The 20466-nt window shown below is 37.3% G+C and overlaps 1 protein-coding gene across 2 annotated transcripts in view; it reads left to right on the top strand.

Moving 5' to 3' along the window:
- LOC134531479 (multiple epidermal growth factor-like domains protein 10) overlaps positions 1-20466 on the top strand; it is a 157069-nt gene that overhangs the window by 110926 nt on the left and 25677 nt on the right. For both annotated transcript variants that reach the window (XM_063367189.1, XM_063367190.1), the window contains 2 exons: positions 2058-2180; positions 3752-3892. In XM_063367189.1, the coding sequence (XP_063223259.1) occupies positions 2058-2180; positions 3752-3892 (264 nt within the window). The remainder of the gene's footprint in view (positions 1-2057; positions 2181-3751; positions 3893-20466) is intronic.

The raw sequence follows: 20466 nt of genomic DNA, 5'->3' as shown, positions 1-20466 counted from the left end.
ACCGCGCCCAAAGCTAGAGAAGAAGCGTCCACATGTAGAGAAAATCTTTTATCAAAATCGGGTAGAATGAGGACTGGGGGACTCGCTATGACTGCCTTTAATTTATTGAAAGCAGTATCACAATCCTCTGACCATGTGAAGGGGACGTGTTTCTTCCGAAGCGAATTCAGGGGCGCGCACAGTCGCGCAAAATTGGGTATAAAGCGCGAATAGTACCCCAATAATCCCAAAAAACGCTGCAGGCCCTTCAAGTTCCGGGGGCGCGGGAAGTTTACTACCGGGGATACCTTGTCCGGATCCATCAACAACGTACCCTCGGCAATCACATACCCCAAGAACCTGACGGACTTTTGCGCCAGCGAAATTTTTTCGGGATTGACGGTGAGGCCTGCACCGCGCAATCGCAAAAAAACCTCGCGCAAATGCTGCATATGTTCACCAAAGGAATTGCTATAGATGATGATGTCATCGATATAGTTGAAGGCAAAAACCATTTTAACGTCTCGCAGAATGTGGTCGAGGACCCGGCTAAGAGCCTGACTACCAAACTTTACTCCCATGGGTATTCTTTTATATTCGTACTAGCCCCAAGGGGTAGAAAAGGCCGTGTAGGGTCTGCAAGAAGGGTCTACATATATATCTATGTCTATATAAATATAGCTATAATATTATATATATATATATATTTAACCCTTTATTTTAGCTCTCTATGTATCAATCTCCTCTATGTATATATATATTTATATTCCTCTTAATCTATACATATATGTATATATCTATCCCTATACCTATTCTGTTTATCTATCTATATAGCTATATATCTCTCCATCAATTTATATTTCTCCATAAATCTTTTTCCCTCTCCATCTCACTCCACTATTCTCTGTCTCTCTATATTTCTATCTCTCTATCTATATCTCTCTATCTTTATCACTCTTTATCTCTTTCGAATAGCACGCCACCATTACTATTCGGACCATAGAAAAGAGGAACTGACAAAGCACTTACTGGTAATTATCCGATACTACTCGCGCACCACCTTAATATTAGCTTAAGATTGGTTTTATCGAAATATCATCTAGACAGTGACCTTCCCCGTGTTTCGAAGATCAAGTGTGCAAAGTTTCAACTCAATCGGATGAACGATGCGCGAAGGCATAGAAGACGAACACACACACACACAAACCCAAACATTCATTTTTATGTATAATTCCAGAACAAATACAGTGCTAGTGTGTCCTAACCAATTTGTACTAAAATTAGCTTGTAATTTAAAGATTAAAAAATATCAAATATCAGATTTGTACTTATCTGTTTACTCAAACAGATAAAACCTATTATGCATTTAAAATGGGCACACAGTTCAAGCACTTGAAAAATTATTTAAATAATTTTATAGAGCCAAAATATAATATTCCAGTCATATTTATTTGACACGGTAATTGAGATATTTTCTAATTTATTAATAATACTATCCCTTGTAACCATGTTTCCCCTTTTCGTAACAATAACATAAGGCTTAACTCCAATGTGAAATAGGCAAAAAAGGAGCGAATAATAAATTTTAACAAGCAGAAGTTTGTAATTCCTACTCTCCCAGATGTCTTGAAAATTTTCAGAATTCAAGCAAACCAACAAAATATATAGATCTCCTACTTAATTTTGCACTGCATTTTCTTAAAAGTAAATACCTGAAATAAATTTTGTAATTTGTACAAACTGAGCAAAGAAAATATAACCACAGACTCGTAGAAAGGAAAGTAAAAACAAAAGTGTTCTTGAAGTATTATTTTTCGAGTAATTATAAAATTAATATGAATGCTTTTTTTTTTTTAGCGCGGCAGGGGTATGATTTTTCTTCCAGTCTACATAGCAAAACGGTTGTATTCTGACTTCGCCTCTCTTCCTCTCTTCCTCGGGCTAACTGACATACATCGCGACCTATCAGATGATGCACTGGTGGACTCTTCTGTACACACCACCATCAGCTACCCCGCGTGTAATACCCATATATGCATGAGGGTTCTGGCTGAGGCCTAATATAGTACTCCACACAGGTCTCGGTGCTTCGTGCTCCTTGGATGCGTCATGCTCCAGGGAGAACTCCAGGTGTATCGACAACGTGTGCGCATGCGCCGAAGGATACATCGCCAGCTCCAATGGGGAGATGTGCCTTGAAGGTAAGGATAAAGTGCGACGCTCGCTGGTGCTTCTAGCGCTGTATCGCCTCTAAACGCTGTCTTACCGTTGTACATAGGACAACTATGAAGTTTGAGGGGTAACCATAACATTAGATGGCGGAGAAATTAAGATAAAGCTGTAATGCAAGTCTCTTGAGTGCTTTCAAGAATCTTTACCCGACCGCTTATGTCTAAACACTTGACTGAATACACGCGTTTTAGCCATTTTCAATCCTATATAAATACAATTTAAAAATGGAATACGGAAACAGAACTAACCATCCGTCCTTAGCACATTCTTAAATGCTTTTCGTAAACAAACACCACGTAGATATCTTAAACAGTTTTCGATTCTCGCGGTTTATTCTGAAACTCTGCACACTGTATGTGTGCCCAGGCAGACGGGTGCCTTCATATAAACTTACAATAAATAAATAACAGTTTAAAAAACTAAAAAAACACGCTTTTATAGAAAATCCAACTAAAAAATAGAAAATAAATTTTAATACATTTGAATTAAAAATAGTGTAAAAAAATTATGTTATTTAAAAAAAAGCGTGGGGTGCATGGTGTAAATAGTTATAATTATTTTATTGACAGATATGAGTAGAAGGATTATCATTTTGATAATATCTTAAAAAGCACCCCACGCTTTTTTTTAAATAAAATACATTTTTTTTATTTTACACCATTTTTAATTCAAACTTATTAAAATTTATTTTCTATTTTTTAGTTGGATTTTCTATAAAAGCGTGTTTTTTAGTTTTTTAAACTATTATTTATTTTCTACTTTTTAGTTTGGTTTATTTATAAAAGCGTGTTTTTTAAAAATATTTTTTAACTGTTATTTGTTCTAATCTACTGTTAATACCGTGATAACTATAAGTAACTGTCATTATTTTCCAAATTATTAATGTATACAGCAGTATTGATAGTCAAATCTAAATTTTAGAAGCCATTCAAAGATTTTAACGTTATCAATATATACAGTGAGACTTAATGGTATAAAGTTATTGACGAACAAGTGATATCGACCAGTCTTACATACTGTACGAAATTAATGCTGTGAAGCAGGAAAGAATGGAAGTTACGGATTAATTATAACGTGAAGCGTTCCACATTTACGTAACAGGGGCTTTATTTTAATCATTCATGAATTGAAATAATTTAGGTTTTCTTTTATCAGTAGAGCTCTACTAATGAATACCATATTTATTGCATATAAGTTTTTTTTCCTAAGTAGCCTTTATTGTTATGACTTGTTATGAATTTGTGAATAAAATATTTTTATTCCATCTCTTTTATTTATTGTCTTAAAATTCCATGCAGATACTGAGAAAATTCATTTTGCGTCCCTCTAAAAATTTGGATAATCTGTTTACTGAATATATTTTTGGCTCATCTCACTCGAAATTCTGCCGATCCCTGGGCTAGACCCACGATACATTAAATGTTAACATTTATAAAAGTTACTGAAGCTCTTGAAATCACGAAAGGACAAAGGGGTAGTTGAATGACTGCAGTTGCTTGGTTGTGATTGCGAAGAGGGTCGGTGTGTGACATTGCTGCAGTGGCCAAGCTGCTGGGCGCCAACTGCACGGAGAAGCAGCAGTGCACGCGCAGCCTGGGCGAGCTGAGCCAGTGCCTGGGCGGCCGCTGCGTGTGCGCCGACGACTGCCAGTACCGCCTGGGCCAGTGCCGCGAGAAGAAGTGTGAGTCTCGCCGGGTCCTGACTCACTGACTCATCCATCCATCTCCCGTGAAGCTTCTTCGGCCGCGATGAGAGTACCTACAATATCAAGGCCGAATTTTAATGCAAACTTTTCGTGAAACATTGTTTGGAAACTTTTCTGACGCGAAAAGGACAAAGAATATATATATATATATATATATATATATATATATATATATATATATATACAAAGAGAGCACTAAGCTATATAGGTTGCTGGGCTCATTTACGTTCTCCTCTTTGTGCGATAATTCACCCCCCCCCCCCCCCCCACGTGAAAAATATAGAATCGAGAGAGATGGATGAACGAAAGAATAAAACAGAGAATGTGCGCATGCGCTTGTTTCATAAATTAGATATAGGTATCCTGGTACATGCAGCTGTTAGTGCCTTGAATTTTATATTAGCTACCAGCGCGCTCGCGTTCCTCTTTGTTCAACCAGCAGCATAGAGAGTGCTGTTGAGACAGTCCCTGCAGTCTCAACAAATAGCGCTAAATTTTATGAATTTCATAATTCGTTCAGAGATTTGGCGCGTTCCAAATGGCAGAATTGTTTGAAGTAACAATAACACGCTCAGTTTTCTTTCAACAGTAAAATTTATCGTTAATTAAACATTATTAATTAAACAATAATTATTGGTATTCTGAACCGTTATTTTCATGTAAGTAATAATTTTGTTAATTAATATTCATTTAGGAATTTGTCTTCTTACTCTCTTTCTCTCTCTCTCTCTCTCTCTCTCTCTCTCTCTCTCTGCAGTTTTACCCCTTACGATATACTAACGAGTCGTAGTTTGAATTGCCAAAGAAGTTTCTCTTCTATCATGTGTATCGAATTATACGTGCTCTTTTTTTTTCTGTTGACATTACAATACGCTTACAAATTACAGTACATTTATATACGTTTCAACGAAGAATGCACACGAAACAATCTAAGGATTTGGTGCAGTCGCAGATAATTGGATCTTCTTAGCTATTACCCCGCATTCCAAAGTCTATGATTTTTTTATAGACTTTACAATTTTTTTTTAGTTTTCGTTAATATTGCAAGGCTGTCAGTGAATCAACAAAGGCAACTGGATCATTTGAGTAATTGTTTTTGGTAAAAATATATTTTAATTGTTTTTAACAGTAAACCGATGTTTCACAATATAATCATAGCAATTTATTTAGTGATATATTTGCTAAAAAAATTAGCATAGATGTGTTTTTATAAACTTTATGTTTAACTAGTTTCATAATTGTATTTGAATTTAAGTTAATTTTCTATTTCCCCAGTAGGTGACATAAAATAAACATTTCTTTGTTTGTTTTAAATATCTCCACTTGTGAAACGTTAAGGAAAGATAAACATGTGGGCACCAGGCTGTATTGAGGTAAATTTTCTTAGGTTAGATAGTTTACATGTATAAATTACCGTGAATGTATTCTGTAAAATGTGTCTGTTTAAATTGTATTTTGGCTTTAACAGCCATCGCAGGACTTTAAAATTTTGTAAACCAAGCAAAGTTTTTTTGACACAGCTTGTTTTCTTTTTCATTAAAGATAAAAATCATATTACTAGGAGTTTATGAATAATTTTTTTACGTATCTATAAAAAATGCAAATATTAACACTGAAACGTGACACGACACCGTACCTTCTGTGTGACATCTCGGTGAAATCGCGCGCTTCAAAGTCCAGTGTCACAGTTCCTCCTCAGGAGTTGTCGCGTCACAGCTGTGGGTCGACCTGTCGGACGCACAAACCATTAAAAAATGCGGGAGTTATAGAATTGTGACACTTAAGCTACGTTCACACAGGTCGCTATGCTCCTTATGCTCGCTATTTTCGCTACGCGAGTAAAACACAGCCAGCTGCATCTCAGGTGTCACTGGCCACACAAAGCTGTTTACGCTGTGTTCGCTATGTTCGCTATGTTCGCTATGTTCGCTATGTTGGCGACGCCACCAGGTGTTTGGTTCTCGGCTTTTTTTCTTAAACGTCGCTGACTTCACGCCTGCGCAGATAAACAAAACTATCTGTTTTCGCGCGGAATTGTGCTGTAGTTCTGTGTTTGTTTTAAATCAGTATCATGTCGATGGAAAAGTTCATTGAAGTATGAAAATATCAATGTTTAAGGAATAAATCTATGGAAGAATATAGAAAGCAAGATATGCGAGATGTCTGGAATTCGATTTCAAAGGAGGTTCACTAATGACATTGAATATATATAACTTATGGAAGTCGCGAGGGGATACGATTTATTCTGCCAGTTTTGGAATCAAAACTGAGGTAGTTGCAAGCTCCCCCGCCAGACAGCTCTGCTTTCGAAAAGAAGGCACTCGTGGTTAGTGTCTCCCACGCTAGAGCGCTATAGTATCGCTTGTCTCAAGGTCGCGCGCGTATTATCTCTCTCTCTCTCTCTCTCTCTCTCTCTCTCTCTCTCTCTCTCTCTCTCTCTATCTTTTGTATTTTGTTTCCGTTGCTGTGTGGAGGGCCAGCGCATTGACAAGGCGGGAGGTTATGCTCGTCAAAACGATGCGTAAATATATTTAACACAAATGTATTTTGTTTAAAGAACCAAAAGCAAAAAATTATTCCTTGAAATATTACACAATTATTTAAAAAGAGCCACATATATCAGTACTTCATGGGTGTTGGATTCCAGATGGTGTAATAATTATTGTATTTGAATAAAAATCGGTCCAATTGGATATAAAATAAATTTTTTATTCACCAAATTAATTAAAGTACTTCAAAGAATCCACTTAAATATAAATTCAACCAAATGTATGCAAAGAGGAAATTATAAAATACCAGACACTGTTATATAAATAGTTGATCAGTGTAAATCTGTGCACGAACTTAGTCATACATTAATAAAAACTTTAGTACGCTCTAACACAAGAAACTCGTTTTTATCGGGGGAAAATATTGTATGTTAAAGAAATAACTAAACAGTAAACATGTACGTACATATTATTTATGTTTGCATACGTGCAGTGAATATTATTTTGCAGTGATAAATTAATATTTTATTAACATGGCTAGATCTAAAGAAAGTTTATAGTAAATTTTAAAAATATTTACTACCTATACTTTTCATAAATAAGGTTGGTTTGTAAATTCTCCTTCAGGAGCATTATACAACACAGTGTATTAAATGGATTACAAATCACATAAAAAAATTAAAAATGGGTGGGAGCAAAATAAAAATACCACAAACAAATGATTATACGTACTATTTTATCATCTTTATAATTTCCAAATAATGAGGGCCCAGTAACTTTGAGTTAAGTTGGTGTATAAAACTCTTGCGAAAAACAGTTCTCTGTATTCTAGAGTTGTTTGAAGAGTTTATTTACATGCACAAAAACTTTCAATGTAAAAAAAGCCATATAATCATCCTATTATAGTATGTGACATTTTTGACAGGTAGTACAACGAAAATTGAGACTTTGACTTATGAATTATGTGAAGCATTAAGAATTTGTGAAGCAATAAACAATACTAACACATATTCATGTAGTGCAAGACTAGCTAATCATGTATTAATAATTTTTATTTATTTTACAGTAAAATATTCAGCGGCCAAAGACTTAAGTCATCGCAATAAATGTAATTTAAAGCCACTTTAAATGAAACAGACTGTGGCTAAATGAGGCCGAGTAATTTTGAGCGAAATTGTAATCGTGCAAGTTCCCATGTACCACAGCTGTATATGAATATGCACAATAAATTTAAATATCACTTAACTTAAAAAAAAAAAAGAGAACAAAATTAATTTCAAAGAATTATTTAATTCTAATTTTTAGTATAAAAAACTCTTCCATTGCGTATAAAATTTTTGTAACTTTTACTTCCGTACATTCTTAACGATACGAAACATGCACAATGCCATCTAATGACATTCAACAAAACTATTATAATATTGTCCCTAGGTATACGTTAAGTATACGTTTTATACGTTAAGTAAAATAATCTCATTATTAAGTACTATTTTTTAAAACATTAACTAACGTAAAATATTTCATTGTCGAGCTTTAGCAAACGACTTATACACGTGCAATCACCGACACGTATAGAGGGAGGTTTATAAATCAATGACTCTTTAGAAAATGTACGTGTTTGTTTCATCATCTGTGAAATATGTAAAAATATGATCGTGTAAAACGCAGAGGAATAATCAACTGTCATATGTCAGGACTGAGATTAATCGTCAGAAACGTTTTTGAAAGCTTTCAAACTAGCAAAAGTTATAATGAAGGAATAGCCCAGTCAAAATATGCTAAAATTTCGCTCGAAGTCGAATTAAAAATCCAATATTTTTGTTATTCTTTACACGTATTTAGTAGTGTCCAGGGGAATTAAAATCAAAAGTCCTGATGAATAGGAAGTGAGGTAGAGTCAGAAAATAGAAAGGATTATAAAAAAAAGGCATTTGTTTTTGAGTTTTAAAGAAAAATCTCGTAAATGATTAACCTTAAAAGAAAACGTTTTTAATAAAAAAAATTAAAGAGCATTAAAAATCCTATAAAAGATTCTTTCACTTTTTTTCATATCTCCGATATTGTTTGAGATAGTCTCACTTAAAAAATTAGTTTTTTTTTTTTTAAATTTTATCTCAAACCTTTTTCTTATAGCAACTGACCTATATATTTGTGAACCGTGTCTCTTGTATGCCAAATTCTGTCACTTGATTTTACAAGACATGTTTAAGCTAGAGTCCATGATGACCCCAGAATTCAACATTTTTGCATATCAGGGTTACTTCTCAAAGAAAAGAACTGATAGCGTTTGGACAGACAGACCACAGAACAGACTTCAATGTGTAACATGAAAATTGTTGGAAGCCTCACACGAGGACGAGGATTCACTGATAAGTTCTTGAGCGAGTGGACCTTGGGGATGACTGCAACTGCATTTGCTCATAATTAAAGAGTTATGCGGTATTCATTTTATTACTTTGAACAACTTGATTTCTGACAATCTCGAAGAAGTAGGGATGCCACAGATTAATATAAGATCTCTGCTTAGCTAAATAATCACCCACCATTTCCTGGATCATAACTAATCATGTCTATAGGAACTGGACTAGTAGGGGATGCCACAGTTACCTTTTTCAATGCTATAGTAATTGGCAAGCAATCAATACAGAGTAATGTTGGAATAATTCTAATTAAGCATTGTCACGAAAAGATCAAGCTCTCCCTCTGGCGAATATTAGCTACACTATTACTTTCAATTGTAATAGCTCAATTATTTATAATTTGTTAGTTTTCCAGAGGATAACGATAAGTGAAGAAAAATAGGATGACATGATCATGTATATCCAATATGATTTGGCTCCATTTTATTTAGCTCTCTTTGACGAAGCTGTGATACGCAAAACCAAGAAAGCAACCCCGTACATGTTTTTGGTGAAAAGGGAGAATTTGGACTTGGAGAACGCTGACTTTGTTCTTAATTGTGTATTCTTACTAAACAGTCATATAGCCGACAAGTGGTACTGATTCATCTATTTGCCCAAAATATGTCAATTACATTATCATTTCCTATTTATCATGACTGTTGATGTGACATTCCGTGCAGACCACTGAACAATTGTAACACAAACTCATAAACATCAGATTGAATTTGAGCACAAAATATACTTTGACTGGGCTAGAAGTCTATAACATCTCGTGTTTAAATGAGTACCTAGTTTTTATAAATTCAATATAAGTGTCTTCCATGTAATCTTTTTTCTGGATACATAATTAAATATTTTGGAATTTAAATTGTTCATAACTTTGGTAATAACGGTAGAATTCAATGCATTTTAAACAGTTTTATCTACTTAAAAATAGTACTGAGCTGGTTGTGTAAACCAATCTTAAGGGGCCCGCCTCGTGGCCGATTTTTTCACCGCTCGAGCTCAAGAGTTGTAGTTTTTCCTCCAAGCAGGGTGGCGAGTCGAAGAAACACTGGGCAGGGAGGAGGGCAGCTGGGGAGTGGGGGGGACACAGCTCCGGCCAGCTTCCTCTTCCCTTCTTCCTTGACGCGACCTTGAACGCAACGCGGGAGGAGGGGAAAAGACAGACGCAGAGAATGAGAGAATGATAGCAGGCCGTGGTGATAAGGAACGTGTAGCTGGCGACCGCTCGCTTCCCTGTCCACAGCAATGCATATTTGTGTCCTGAATAATCTACACGCTAGGCTATCCCGTACAAGACGCACAGTATAAGCCTATATTACGCCAACAGTTTCCCAAATTATAATGCTCTATCTGCTTATTATAGAAACACAAGTCTTGCAATTTTTAAGATCGATATAATATTACCTAAAAGTACAGACCTATTAAATTACTGGTAACTGAATGATAAAATTTTCTAGCTCTGCTTGAACCAATAAACATGCCCAGTTTAATACATTTTCCTGTCATTAAACTTTAGCGTAGATTTAACTTATATCGGTTTAAAAAAAAACCTTGTTCTAAAGGGGAGTATGTGCAAGTAAAAAAGGTAAACATAATTTCTGATGAAAAAGAATTTTTGGAATTGGTTTTTAAATGACTTTGAAGAAAGCATTTTTTTTTTAATTTAGTTGATAACCTAATCTGGAACATATGTTTCGTACGTTGGCGTTTCAACTTCTTACACTTCAGAATTTAATCCTCCAGTTATTGTTTGTGTAGGTTAGGACCGCATATTCTTCATTTAAATTAAGCCCATTACACAGCTGCCAAATTTATGCTATACCTTCAATTATACCCATGGGGATAAAAATGAGCAAAAGTTTATCTAGCAGAAGAGAAGAAATAATTAGTTACTCCATTCACACGATACCTAGAATACTAACAGAAAACCTGCCAACGCATTTGCCGACAAATCATGCTTTTTGGGCTAGGATAGAAGTAGTATAGGATAGTATTTTCTGGGACATGGCTTCTGGCTGTGGATTGATGATTGTCGTCCGCCATATTGGATTGTGACGTCACGGCGGCCATCTTGGATGACCTTGACCTTGACCTTTGACCTTGACCTTTAATTTGATCCTCAAAAATCGCCAAAATCCGCCAAAATTGGGCAAAATTTGCCCAAAATTCCTCAAAATTCGCCAAAATTTCCATTTCTGTGGAAAAAAATTCCGCCAAAAAATCTCAAAAAATTCCACAAATTAAAAATTTCTCATTTCGAGGGAAAAATTTCCCGTTTCGAGGGAAAAATTCCCGTTTTTAGTCCTTAAAAATCCCAGCGGCTGAAAATTCCTAAAACTGGCTTAAGCATCCTTAACTCAAGCCTCAGTTAAGCCATTTATAGGATTATGACGTCACCGTTGCATTTTCCGTTACGCCCGCCATCTTTAACTTTTTTATTTATTATTCGATTTTAATGAAATTTTTTTAAAAATTATAAAAAAAATTAAATTAATAAAATTTTAATATATTTTTTTTAAAAATTGTACTTTTTAGACACGGAGTTCGGAGTCCTCGGTTCGAACCCGACGAGGGCAAAAAAAATTAAAAATGGCGACCGATCCTTCCTCACAGTGGCTGCAGGCAGACTGACTCCCAACACTTTTTTTTTTAAAGCATATATAACGTCACCTAGTATGACGTCATGTCCGCCATCTTGTCTTCATTGCTGGAGACCACCATCTTGTTTTCATCGGCGAGAGTGCGCTGATGCCATGTTAGTTTAGTTCTTATCCGCCAGAGTGCAGTAATCATTTATTATTGCTGTGACACCCGCCATCTTGTCATTTGGCCGCCATCTTGTAAATCCGTAATTATTTAGCTATAAATTTGGGAAAAATTCCAAAATTCATTAAATAAATCACTCATCATTTTACAGATTGATTCGTTCAGTTTCAGTCCTTGGTTCGATACCCGATCGATACAATAATGTTTAATTTTATGTAAAAAAATAATAATTTCAATAAACCATGTTCATCATTCTTAAAGAGACTTTAAAACCTCTACTACCATCATCCTATAAGCCATCAACACCACCATCTTGGAAAATTCGTAATTATATTGCTAGAGATTCGGTAAAACGTTCAGAAATCATTAAATAAATTTCCAATCAATGTACCGATTAATTAGATCGACTTAGGTCCTTGGTACGATTCTGAACGATGAAAAAAATATTAAATATAATAGTGGCAGGTCCGAGAAATAAAGCAACACAAGTTCTTTTACAAACATAATATTTATTACATAATTTCTTTTCTACTACAGGATCACTTACGAAAGCCAGCAACTTTATAATCAATCATTTAGTTCCGCATCGGTGTGAAATGACTAATTCTTAGCTCCAATCGGTTTATACTAGACAGAGTCCAACCAGAACCTTTACTGACATAGTTCTCCTCTTCTTGACAGAGTTTCTGGATACCGTTTTTAACAGTTTGCTTCACATCGTTAGAACTGTACATTACTGCAGCCGATGTCTTGAATGCACACTTCTTCACTTTGTCATCTAACGGATATGGCTTTCCATATAAACAGTCCAACCACAAGTTATATTTTAATGGTCCGTTTGTTGCTACGTCATCAGTAAGCTGATTGATTATGTCCTGTCTGATATCATCAAGAAAATTACAAATGTCCTTCGACTCACCGAACGTATTTAGATAATAATAGTCTTTCAACGTTCCACGAAATGCAGACTGCGCCAAGTAGAACCCATTATCGTTTACTTGTAATGCACCGAACACAGTCTTAGGTTTATTTTCATGTTCAGACGTCATAGCAATCGGTTTCTGCACATCTGTTGTTTTGGTTGTACGCTTTCGTGTCTCCAATCTAAAGCGAGGAGTCGAAATGTCGGCAGGTAGTTCAGCAGTAGGAGCACAGACTCCACCTTTACATTTCTTCGCATGATGTCGCAAACTGTCAATTCGAGTAAACCATTTAAGGCACTCATCACAGCGAAACTTCATGCGAGAAGGATTCTTCATGCATTTGCTCCGCTCATGTCTTCGTGCGCCATGGGAAAATGCGAACGACGTATCACAGTAGCTGCAAGGATACCGTGGAGATATAGACGAGCCTTTCAGACCTAATCCAGATACAGGCGTTGCAACAGTAGTACCATTTCCAGGCATACTCTTATGCACATCGATGCATCGTTGTTGCGCCGAAACCTTTACTTTCTGCCGCACGGCAGGACCTTTGCATGCCTTCATGTGCGTTTTCATATTATCTTTTCTAGCAAACTGCTTATGACATTTCTCACAAACAAACATTTTGCGATATAGGTTCTTGGCACATTCGCTCCTCTCGTGGCGTCGAGCATTGCTGTTGTTTGAGAAAATCTTGTCGCAGTAACAGCACCGATGTTCGTTAGTTGTCAAATCAGCATCCATTGAAGTCTCCATCGAGTTCGAATCGTTGTTCGTCGTGGTTTCCTGCACAGCCAGCTCTGTAGTCATTAAGCTCTCTTCTGCTGGTGGTACCACGACTGATGAAGTCTCCTCCAATGTTGTCGTCCTCGTTGCCAACGGGATCTGCACCTTCTTAGTCGTCGCTGACGTCAAGGTTCCCGTAGACGATGGTACAACGTCCATCATATTCGTCGTTAAAGTCGGTAAAGATGCCATCGAGTTCGCAAGATCAAGTAATTACGTGACTTATGCACCAGTGAATCAAATTAGGTGATCCTTACAACGTCGTCAGTAACAAACTGAGCGACCCGATGTCTAGGACTCGCTTATATACATGCACCGTATGGAATAATACGCTAGTCAAATCAAGAACCATGTACAATAATACTAGAGTCAAATCTACATTAAAAATAGAAGCACCATCAAAAAGGCAGCACATTTTGGACGCGCCGTCAATAAAAAGGAAGCACATTCTACAAAACGAAAGCTCATTTAACGAAAAGGAGGTACATTCACACTTACATTAAACTCGATAGGATGCGATCGTCAGTGTTAAGCTAGGATATAATGTCTACATAAGTCTATGAATCCACCAGTTAGTAGTTCCATAAGTAATTGACTTCAACAGTCTTTTGGCTCTAATAATCGTTGGCTACAATTTTCGTAGGCTCCAATATTCGTTGACTCCAATATTCGTTGGCTACAATTTTCGTAGGCTCCAATATTCGTTGGCTCCAATAATCATTGGCTCCAATATTCATTGGCTCCAATATTCATGGGCTCCATTATCAATTGGCTCCAATTGCTCCAAATACTCCAACAGGCTCCAAAAGGCTCCATCTGTCTTTTGGCTCCAACAGTCTTTTGGCTCCAATATTCGTTGGCACCAATATTCATTGGCTCCAATATTCATTGGCTCCAATATTCATTGGCTCCAATTTTCATTGGCTCCAATATTCATTGGCTCCAATATTCATTGGCTCCAATATTCATGGGCTCCATTATCAATTGGCTCCAATTGCTCCAAATACTCCAACAGGCTCCAAAAGGCTCCATCTGTCTTTTGGCTCCAACAGTCTTTTGGCTCCAATATTCGTTGGCACCAATATTCATTGGCTCCAATATTCATTGGCTCTAATATTCATTAGCTCCAATTTTCATTGGCTCCAATTTTCATTGTCTCCAACAGTCTTTTGGCTCCAAAAGTCTTTTGGCTCCAATATTCGTTGTCACCAATATTCATTGGCTCAAATATTCATCGGCTCCAATAGACATTGGCTCCAATAGACATTGACGCGAATAGTCATTGGCTCCAATATTCATTGTCTCCAACAGTCTTTTGGCTCCAAAAGTCATTGACTCCAACAGTATTTTGGCTCCAAAAGTCATTAGCTTCTAAAGTCATAGGATCCAACTGCTTTTTGTCTCGTCAGCGTCAAATATATTTGGCTAGAATGCTACGAGTCTAAGAGACTATGAGCCGCAAGACTACAAGTCTAAAAGGATCTAGCTGGTTAGGAGTTATTCATGCCTGCGAGGCTACAGAGCTACGAAGCTTCTAGAACTCAAGTTTAAGTGACTGCGAGGATACAGGACTACAAGTCTGCATGAGTACTTGACTACGAAGCTACTCATCTACAAGGCTCCAATTGACGCATCTGTCTTCGTCGGAATTTTCTCTTTTGATCCATCTGCTCCAACAGCATTATGTTATAAGAATTACAAGGCTACTTGATTACGTAGCATCAAGTCTACGAGGCTCCATTGCATCATTACTACGAGAATACAAGCCATGAGGTTACGAGACTATACGATTGCAAGTCTTAAAGGTTACGTGATCGCGAGGCTATAGGACTACGAAGCTTCCAGAACGCATGGTCACGCGACTGCATGACTAATTGGCCGCGTGGCTACGAAACGTCATGTCTCTAACTGACTACAATAGCAATATTCAGTGGTGAGAGTTAATTTATCTCATGCAAAGGTACTTGGTGCAAGTAGTTCCGCTTTTCAACATCAGATGACGTCACGTGTTGCTTGCAGGTAAAAATATTTCCTTTATGCGGAATGCGGGATGCTCACTATCGATCGCATAAGAAGGATGGCTTCAAGGAAAAGGAAGTTCATCCTTCCTGCTAGTGCTTCTCAGATTTCTCACGGTCCGCCATCTGGGAATGCAACGTCACGGCGGACATCTTGGATAGGTGTGACCTTGACCTTTGACCGAAACCGCAGGATTGATCGCAAGCACACGGAGAAAACCACCAAAATATTGACAAGAATAATCATAAGCACACGGAGAAAAACGACACTCGTTTTCTTTGAAATCATAAAATTACAGGGAAAAAAATTTAATAAATAACAAATAAATTAATAAAAAATTTAAAATGGCAAAAAAATACAAAAAATACATAAACAGATTCTGCTAGCTTGTGAACTTCTCATTGTTTAGCAAAGATATAGTTCTAGTATAAGCCAGAATTTTATGTATTTTTTGTATTTTTTTGCCATTTTAAATTTTTTATTAATTTATTTGTTATTTATTAAATTTTTTTCCCTGTAATTTTATGATTTAAAAGAAAACGAGTGTCGTTTTTCTCCGTGTGCTTATGATTATTCTTGTCAATATTTTGGTGGTTTTCTCCGTGTGCTTGCGATCAATCCTGCGGTTTCGGTCAAAGGTCAAGGTCACACCTATCCAAGATGTCCGCCGTGACGTTGCATTCCAAGATGGCGGACCGTGAGAAATCTGAGAAGCACTAGCAGGAAGGATGAACTTCCTTTTCCTTGAAGCCATCCTTCTTATGCGATCGATAGTGAGCATCCCGCATTCCGCATAAAGGAAATATTATTTACCTGCAAGCAACACGTGACGTCATCTGATGTTGAAAAGCGGAACTACTTGCACCAAGTACCTTTGCATGAGATAAATTAACTCTCACCACTGAATATTGCTATTGTAGTCAGTTAGAGACATGACGTTTCGTAGCCACGCGGCCAATTAGTCATGCAGTCGCGTGACCATGCGTTCTGGAAGCTTCGTAGTCCTATAGCCTCGCGATCACGTAACCTTTAAGACTTGCAATCGTATAGTCTCGTAACCTCATGGCTTGTATTCTCGTAGTAATGATGCAATGGAGCCTCGTAGACTTGATGCTACGTAATCAAGTAGCCTTGTAATTCTTATAACATAATGCTGTTGGAGCAGATGGATCAAAAGAGAAAATTCCGACGAAGACAGATGCGTCAATTGGAGCCTTGTAGATGAGTAGCTTCGTAGTCAAGTACTCATGCAGACTTGTAGTCCTGTATCCTCGCAGTCACTTAAACTTGAGTTCTAGAAGCTTCGTAGCTCTGTAGCCTCGCAGGCATGAATAACTCCTAACCAGCTAGATCCTTTTAGACTTGTAGTCTTGCGGCTCATAGTCTCTTAGACTCGTAGCATTCTAGCCAAATATATTTGACGCTGACGAGACAAAAAGCAGTTGGATCCTATGACTTTAGAAGCTAATGACTTTTGGAGCCAAAATACTGTTGGAGTCAATGACTTTTGGAGCCAAAAGACTGTTGGAGACAATGAATATTGGAGCCAATGACTATTCGCGTCAATGTCTATTGGAGCCAATGTCTATTGGAGCCGATGAATATTGGAGCCAATGAATATTGGTGACAACGAATATTGGAGCCAAAAGACTTTTGGAGCAAAAAGACTGTTGGAGACAATGAAAATTGGAGCCAATGAAAATTGGAGCTAATGAATATTGGAGCCAATGAATATTGGAGCCAATGAATATTGGTGCCAACGAATATTGGAGCCAAAAGACTGTTGGAGCCAAAAGACAGATGGAGCCTTTTGGAGCCTGTTGGAGTATTTGGAGCAATTGGAGCCAATTGATAATGGAGCCCATGAATATTGGAGCCAATGAATATTGGAGCCAATGAAAATTGGAGCCAATGAAAATTGGAGCCAATGAAAATTGGAGCCAATGAATATTGGAGCCAATGAATATTGGAGCCAATGAATATTGGTGCCAACGAATATTGGAGCCAAAAGACTGTTGGAGCCAAAAGACAGATGGAGCCTTTTGGAGCCTGTTGGAGTATTTGGAGCAATTGGAGCCAATTGATAATGGAGCCCATGAATATTGGAGCCAATGAATATTGGAGCCAATGATTATTGGAGCCAACGAATATTGGAGCCTACGAAAATTGTAGCCAACGAATATTGGAGTCAACGAATATTGGAGCCTACGAAAATTGTAGCCAACGATTATTAGAGCCAAAAGACTGTTGAAGTCAATTACTTATGGAACTACTAACTGGTGGATTCATAGACTTATGTAGACATTATATCCTAGCTTAACACTGACGATCGCATCCTATCGAGTTTAATGTAAGTGTGAATGTACCTCCTTTTCGTTAAATGAGCTTTCGTTTTGTAGAATGTGCTTCCTTTTTATTGACGGCGCGTCCAAAATGTGCTGCCTTTTTGATGGTGCTTCTATTTTTAATGTAGATTTGACTCTAGTATTATTGTACATGGTTCTTGATTTGACTAGCGTATTATTCCATACGGTGCATGTATATAAGCGAGTCCTAGACATCGGGTCGCTCAGTTTGTTACTGACGACGTTGTAAGGATCACCTAATTTGATTCACTGGTGCATAAGTCACGTAATTACTTGATCTTGCGAACTCGATGGCATCTTTACCGACTTTAACGACGAATATGATGGACGTTGTACCATCGTCTACGGGAACCTTGACGTCAGCGACGACTAAGAAGGTGCAGATCCCGTTGGCAACGAGGACGACAACATTGGAGGAGACTTCATCAGTCGTGGTACCACCAGCAGAAGAGAGCTTAATGACTACAGAGCTGGCTGTGCAGGAAACCACGACGAACAACGATTCGAACTCGATGGAGACTTCAATGGATGCTGATTTGACAACTAACGAACATCGGTGCTGTTACTGCGACAAGATTTTCTCAAACAACAGCAATGCTCGACGCCACGAGAGGAGCGAATGTGCCAAGAACCTATATCGCAAAATGTTTGTTTGTGAGAAATGTCATAAGCAGTTTGCTAGAAAAGATAATATGAAAACGCACATGAAGGCATGCAAAGGTCCTGCCGTGCGGCAGAAAGTAAAGGTTTCGGCGCAACAACGATGCATCGATGTGCATAAGAGTATGCCTGGAAATGGTACTACTGTTGCAACGCCTGTATCTGGATTAGGTCTGAAAGGCTCGTCTATATCTCCACGGTATCCTTGCAGCTACTGTGATACGTCGTTCGCATTTTCCCATGGCGCACGAAGACATGAGCGGAGCAAATGCATGAAGAATCCTTCTCGCATGAAGTTTCGCTGTGATGAGTGCCTTAAATGGTTTACTCGAATTGACAGTTTGCGACATCATGCGAAGAAATGTAAAGGTGGAGTCTGTGCTCCTACTGCTGAACTACCTGCCGACATTTCGACTCCTCGCTTTAGATTGGAGACACGAAAGCGTACAACCAAAACAACAGATGTGCAGAAACCGATTGCTATGACGTCTGAACATGAAAATAAACCTAAGACTGTGTTCGGTGCATTACAAGTAAACGATAATGGGTTCTACTTGGCGCAGTCTGCATTTCGTGGAACGTTGAAAGACTATTATTATCTAAATACGTTCGGTGAGTCGAAGGACATTTGTAATTTTCTTGATGATATCAGACAGGACATAATCAATCAGCTTACTGATGACGTAGCAACAAACGGACCATTAAAATATAACTTGTGGTTGGACTGTTTATATGGAAAGCCATATCCGTTAGATGACAAAGTGAAGAAGTGTGCATTCAAGACATCGGCTGCAGTAATTTACAGTTCTAACGATGTGAAGCAAACTGTTAAAAACGGTATCCAGAAACTCTGTCAAGAAGAGGAGAACTATGTCAGTAAAGGTTCTGGTTGGACTCTGTCTAGTATAAACCGATTGGAGCTAAGAATTAGTCATTTCACACCGATGCGGAACTAAATGATTGATTATAAAGTTGCTGGCTTTCGTAAGTGATCCTGTAGTAGAATAGAAATTATGTAATAAATATTATGTTTGTAAAAGAACTTGTGTTGCTTTATTTCTCTGACCTGCCACTATTATATTTAATATTTTTTTCATCGTTCAGAATCGTACCAAGGACCTAAGTCGATCTAATTAATCGGTACATTGATTGGAAATTTATTTAATGATTTCTGAACGTTTTACCGAATCTCTAGCAATATAATTACGAATTTTCCAAGATGGTGGTGTTGATGGCTTAAAGGATGATGGTAGTAGAGGTTTTAAAGTCTCTTTAAGAATGATGAACATGGTTTATTGAAATTATTATTTTTTTACATAAAATTAAACATTATTGTATCGATCGGGTATCGAACCAAGGACTGAAACTGAACGAATCAATCTGTAAAATGATGAGTGATTTATTTAATGAATTTTGGAATTTTTCCCAAATTTATAGCTAAATAATTACGGATTTACAAGATGGCGGCCAAATGACAAGATGGCGGGTGTCACAGCAATAATAAATGATTACTGCACTCTGGCGGATAAGAACTAAACTAACATGGCATCAGCGCACTCTCGCCGATGAAAACAAGATGGTGGTCTCCAGCAATGAAGACAAGATGGCGGACATGACGTCATACTAGGTGACGTTATATATGCTTTAAAAAAAAAAGTGTTGGGAGTCAGTCTGCCTGCAGCCACTGTGAGGAAGGATCGGTCGCCATTTTTAATTTTTTTTGCCCTCGTCGGGTTCGAACCGAGGACTCCGAACTCCGTGTCTAAAAAGTACAATTTTTAAAAAAAATATATTAAAATTTTATTAATTTAATTTTTTTATAATTTTTAAAAAAATTTCATTAAAATCGAATAATAAATAAAAAAGTTAAAGATGGCGGGCGTAACGGAAAATGCAACGGTGACGTCATAATCCTATAAATGGCTTAACTGAGGCTTGAGTTAAGGATGCTTAAGCCAGTTTTAGGAATTTTAAGCCGCTGGGATTTTTAAGGACTAAAAACGGGAATTTTTCCCTCGAAACGGGAAATTTTTCCCTCGAAATGAGAAATTTTTAATTTGTGGAATTTTTTGAGATTTTATGGCGGAATTTTTTTCCACAGAAATGGAAATTTTGGCGAATTTTGAGGAATTT

The sequence above is a fragment of the Bacillus rossius genome, chromosome 3 (assembly GCF_032445375.1).
Source record: "Bacillus rossius redtenbacheri isolate Brsri chromosome 3, Brsri_v3, whole genome shotgun sequence".
Lineage (NCBI taxonomy): Eukaryota > Metazoa > Arthropoda > Insecta > Phasmatodea > Bacillidae > Bacillus > Bacillus rossius.
Note: the sequence above shows the minus strand (reverse complement) of the source record. Positions and strands in the feature narration are given on the sequence as shown.